This window comes from Argentina silus, assembly GCF_951799395.1.
Source record: "Argentina silus genome assembly, chromosome: 1".
Classification (NCBI taxonomy): domain Eukaryota; kingdom Metazoa; phylum Chordata; class Actinopteri; order Argentiniformes; family Argentinidae; genus Argentina; species Argentina silus.
In genome coordinates, this window is record NC_139655.1 from 2,279,638 (window position 1) to 2,284,637 (window position 5,000).

Genomic DNA, 5,000 nt, shown 5'->3' on the forward strand with positions numbered 1-5,000 from the left:
CTCCTCCTTCTCCCCCAACCCTAACCCTACCCCCCCCTCTCCTCATCCTCCCCCATCCCTAACCCCCCCTCTCCTCATCCTCCCCAACCCTAACCCTACCCCCCCTCTCCTCATCCTCCCCCATCCCTAACCCCCCCTCTCCTCATCCTCCCCAACCCTAACCCTACCCCCCCTCTCCTCATCCTCCCCCATCCCTAACCCCCCCTCTCCTCATCCTCCCCCATCCCTAACCCTAACCCCCCCTCTCCTCCTCCTCCCCCCCATCCCTAACCCTTTCTTTCATCCCCCTCTTACTAACAAGGCTGATATTAATTGTTCTAACATGGTTTGGAAAGACAGTGTGTGTGTGTGTGTGTGTGTGTGTGTGTGTGTGTGTGTGTGTGTGTGTGTGTGTGTGTGCGTGTGTGTGTGTGTGTGCGTGTGTCTGCTGCATTTCTGTTCTTACCTTGAGTAGCGATATAGTGATTGGGTCTATGGTAACCCTGAAATATAAGAGAGAGAGAAAGATGAATACATTGCTGTGAATTGTCATGTACAAAAGAAGCAATTTAGGCTTAGCGAACAACTTTGATTATTCTGAAAAAGAAAATACATCTTCTGTTTCCAGTGAATACAATGTTAGCTTCAAAAGGTGTACAAAACGCTTGAATGCTGGACAAGTACCTCCTTTGCTCAGAGATAATGCTATCCACACGACAGAAATCTCTGTGTTTATCACCGACACTAAAACTAGAAAGTTCCGCTTCTGGAAAACTAAAAGCGACGGCTTCTCTTCTCTTGTATTCTTTCTGTCAGTTCACCGACTTGCGGTGAAGATATCTTCCACTGACAACACAGTATGCAGATTGTACATAGCATTCAGTATTGTAAACACACACGCACGCATGCACGCACGCACACACATGCATGCACGCACGCACACACATGCATGCACGCACGCACACACATGCATGCACGCACACATACACATGCATGCACGCACACACACAAACATATGCACACGCGCACGCACGCACGCACGCACGCAGAGCTGTATTATTCCTTCACTGCATGCTGTGGCAGTAATCTATTAGGAAAGGCACCATCTCAGAGGGATCCCACTAATTCCTTCAGACTTGGTTTGTCAGCCATATTGTTTTTCATAACAAGAGGTCCGCGGAGAGCAGAGCATTGTTTCCCTCCGTCTGGACCTCATTGTCCCCATCATCTGGTCCTCCTCTCCTATCACCTCCATGTTTAATTCAACTCAGCTGTAATTAATGTTTCCAAACTGGGGATAAAAGGACAGATGCAGGGAGGAAACTTTCTCCCATATTGTGATCTGATTGGCTGGCTCTCCGTGGGCTCTGGGGCAGCGCTCAGGTTGTTAATGAGTCGGTAATCAGGCCTGGCAACCACCAGAGTTGTTGTTGCTCTCATTCTACATGTAGCTTATGCCCAACGCATGCACACGTGTCTACAGACTACTATTAGGGTTAGGGCTAATGTACAGACTACTTTATGTACAGACTACTATTAGGGTTAGGGCTAATGTACAGACTATTTTATGTACAGACTACTATTAGGGTTAGGGCTAATATACAGACTACTTTAGGTACAGACTACTATTAGGGTTAGGGCTAATATACAGACTACTTTAGGCGGTAGCTAATATACAGACTACTTTAGGCGGTAGCTAATATACAGACTACTTTAGGCGGTAGCTAATATACAGACTACTTAGGGCGGTAGCTAATATACAGACTACTTTAGGCGGTAGCTAGTGAATGTAGATGTAGTCCATATATGTGTCCTTCACCATGAGTCCTCTGGGGTCAAACTGTAATTAGCTATACAACCCGCATAGCTACAAGACAATACACGGAATGCTAATGGAACGAACACACATGCAGATGCCCCCGCCCATCCCCCCCCCCACCCCCCATCCCCCTCCAGCCCTCCCCAAACCCCACCCTCATGGTGCACACATGTTATGGTGCATTTCTGAAATTATGTTTTATGTTTTCATGAATTGAACGAATGCTTATGAAAAAAGAAAAATCCTCATTTGAAATGCAAATACATATCCATGGAGATGGAGGGACAGACCCTCGAACATAATGGCTCTTATTCTACATAATTTAATTAATCACCCGAACCGAAACCCAGGCATGTCAGTGAGTAACAAGCCTTTTACGTATGCAAATACGAGGTCTGTGAATCAGCTTCCATGGCTGTAGAGGGAACGACAACACAGCAGAACAAAGCAGACAGCAGCGATTAAACTGTTCCATCTTCGAGAAGCTCTTTAACATGTAGATATATCTATCTGACAACGAGAAATGCTTTCATAATTATCTTTGATCAGTTTAAGAACACCGGAACATATTGTCTCCGGCACCAGGAGGTGGGTGTGTGTAAATAATTGAAAGCTTTTCATTTAGAGCTGGTTTCCAACTGAGTGGTGAATTAACACCTTCCCTTTGAAGAGGAGTGTGGAGTCTGAAAATAACAAGTGATGTGATGGGGGGGGGGGGGGTAGGGAGGAGAGAGGGGGGGGGGGTAGGGAGGAGAGAGAGGGGAGAGAGAGGGGGAGGTAGGGTGGAGAGAGAGGGGAGAGAGAGGGGGAGGTAGGGTGGAGAGAGGGGGAGGTAGGGAGGAGAGAGAGGGGAGTTAGGGTGGAGAGAGAGGGGAGAGAGAGGGGGAGGTAGGGTAGAGAGAGAGGGGAGAGAGAGGGGGAGGTAGGGAGGAGAGAGAGGGGAGAGAGAGGGGGAGGTAGGCAGGAGAGAGAGGGGGGAGAGAGAGGGGCAGGTAGGGAGGAGAGAGAGGGGAGAGAGGGGGTAGAAATGGGGGAGAGGGGGGGACGTAGAGAGGAGAGTGAGGGAGAGCCAAGACAGGGTGGAGAGGGAATAGGGAGGTTAGGTGGTTGGGGGGAGAGGAAGGAAGGCAAGGAGAGGCTCGAGGAGGAAGGGAGAGGAGGAGGAGGAAGGGAGAGGAGGAGGAGGAGGAAGGGAGAGGAGGACGAGGAGGAAGGGAGAGGAGGAGGAGGAGGAAGGGAGAGGAGGACGAGAAGAGGGAGGACAGTACGGAAAGGCGGGACACGCAGAGCAAAGGAGGAGAGGGAAGACGAGGGAGGGAGGGAGGGAGGGAGGGAGGGAGGGAGGAGAGGAGGCGGGACCACCGGAGCGAGGTGATAATAAAAATGCTGGGTGGTGGTTGGTGTCAGGTGGCGGAGCGCCAGGTGGCTGATGGGAAGGGAGAATAACATTGACTCTGTCAACAGAGATAGAGCGAAGGGTAAACAACGAGGTGGGCTTCTCCGTTACGACCCGCGGTCACCCTGGAAACGACCTCGCCAGCCATCTAAGGGACCGCGTCCAGAGATGGACCACAGCACGTGATGCTGACTCGCTTTGGAGGGTCGGGGGGGGCGAGGTTGTTTTTCCCAAAGTGTTATTTTCAGTTGAAGTGTGTTCAACCCGTCGAGAGAGTAGAACAATAGGTGGGGCATGGCGTCATAAGATGGCCGACCAGGCGCCACAGATAGGAGCCTATGGGGGAAGTGGAATGTACGGTGTTTATAACTGTTGTATTTCCTAAATAAACAATTTTAATGTGGAATTGTGTAAAACCCACCATAGATTTAAGATGCTACTGCTCTTAAAGGTCCAGCATGTAACATTCAAGCTTTCGAAAAAGCTCCCTAACGGTTTTAATGACTATGTTTACTCTGTAGCGATCAGGGAATGAGATCCCTTGAAATAAATGTTTCATTTACGCGCGCTGTTTTGGTCAGGAAAAAGTGTGTCCTACCCAACACTTGATTTGCATATAAACATGTTGTTAGTGCCCCGGGAGTGGACACACTGATTTTCGCCTTGCCGTCTCTGGTGGCCGCCTCTTTGAATTTTGCATGCATGCAGAACCACACCAGCTAATGTCCGACACTGCAAGTCCATTCCGGGGGGTTATATTATTATTAGGGAGGATGTTATTGTTTGGAACTTCAAACTGAATTTCGCCGCGATGGCCAGAGGTGGCAGATTTCAGACAAACTTATGCCTGTGCTCCTTTAAATGGTTAAAGCAAGACACCACCTTCAAAATGCACAGATAAACAACTTAATTTACCTGAATGCAGCTGTTTGATACACACATACTTTTTAAGCTATAAGCATTTCAATTGGTATAGGTGGTGTTATGATTTGAAAATGACTTAAAAGTGGGATATTTCATTCTGTTGTAGAAAGACACGCATTGCAGTGCATTCAAATTGTTATCGATATGTTATTTAGGAAATACAACAGTTATAAACACTATACATCCCACTTCTGCCATAGGTTCCTATAACAGCTGGTTTAGAACTGGACCAGTGTTCTACACCTACGATTGGCTGCCTGTGACATCAGCCTATCTGTTGTTCTGCTGTATATCTATTTATGATTTAACCTCTCTCTGCTTCTTCCTTCTCCTGATATTATCACCTTGTCTGTCATGTTTGTTATATGCCTGTCATGGCTTTTTAAACTATACGACGCATCTCAAGGGGCTGAATCATGCCGGCGCGATTTGAGATCTTCTCCTCCCCCTGAGCGTGGCCATCAAACAGATCCACATCAGAGTGGACACTGCAGCATGTCATTTTGGGCAACGTGGCACCGTCACTGGGGTGTCACAAGCATTTACTCTGTTTCACACTGCCAGTGAGACAGTGGCAGGAGGGAGAGATGTTCTGTGGCAGGGCTGGCATGTGTGTGTGTGTGTGTGTGTGTGTGTGTGTGTGTGTGTGTGTGTGTCTACTGAAACACTGTTTGTTTATGTTTGAGAGTCCGTGTCCCAAACTGTGTGTTCTGTTTACGTCTGGGGCTGGAGATCAAAGACAAATCTGCTGACGCGGTGTCTGGATCAATGATGCTCTCTCTTTTACCCCTCATGGGTTGAGAGAGAGAGAGAGAGAGAGAGAGAGAGAGAGAGAGGGAGAGAGAGAGAGAGAGAGAGAGAGGGAGAGGGAGAGAGAGAGAG

General features: G+C 48.4%; 1 protein-coding gene across 1 annotated transcript in view; it reads right to left on the reverse strand.

The window, feature by feature from the left end:
• The window catches only part of LOC310813355 (receptor-type tyrosine-protein phosphatase mu), a 40,062-nt gene that overhangs the window by 21,754 nt on the left and 13,308 nt on the right, over positions 1-5,000 (reverse strand). The window contains exon 6 of the mRNA XM_083682305.1: positions 446-482. Within this exon, the coding sequence (XP_083538431.1) occupies positions 446-482 (37 nt within the window). The remainder of the gene's footprint in view (positions 1-445; positions 483-5,000) is intronic.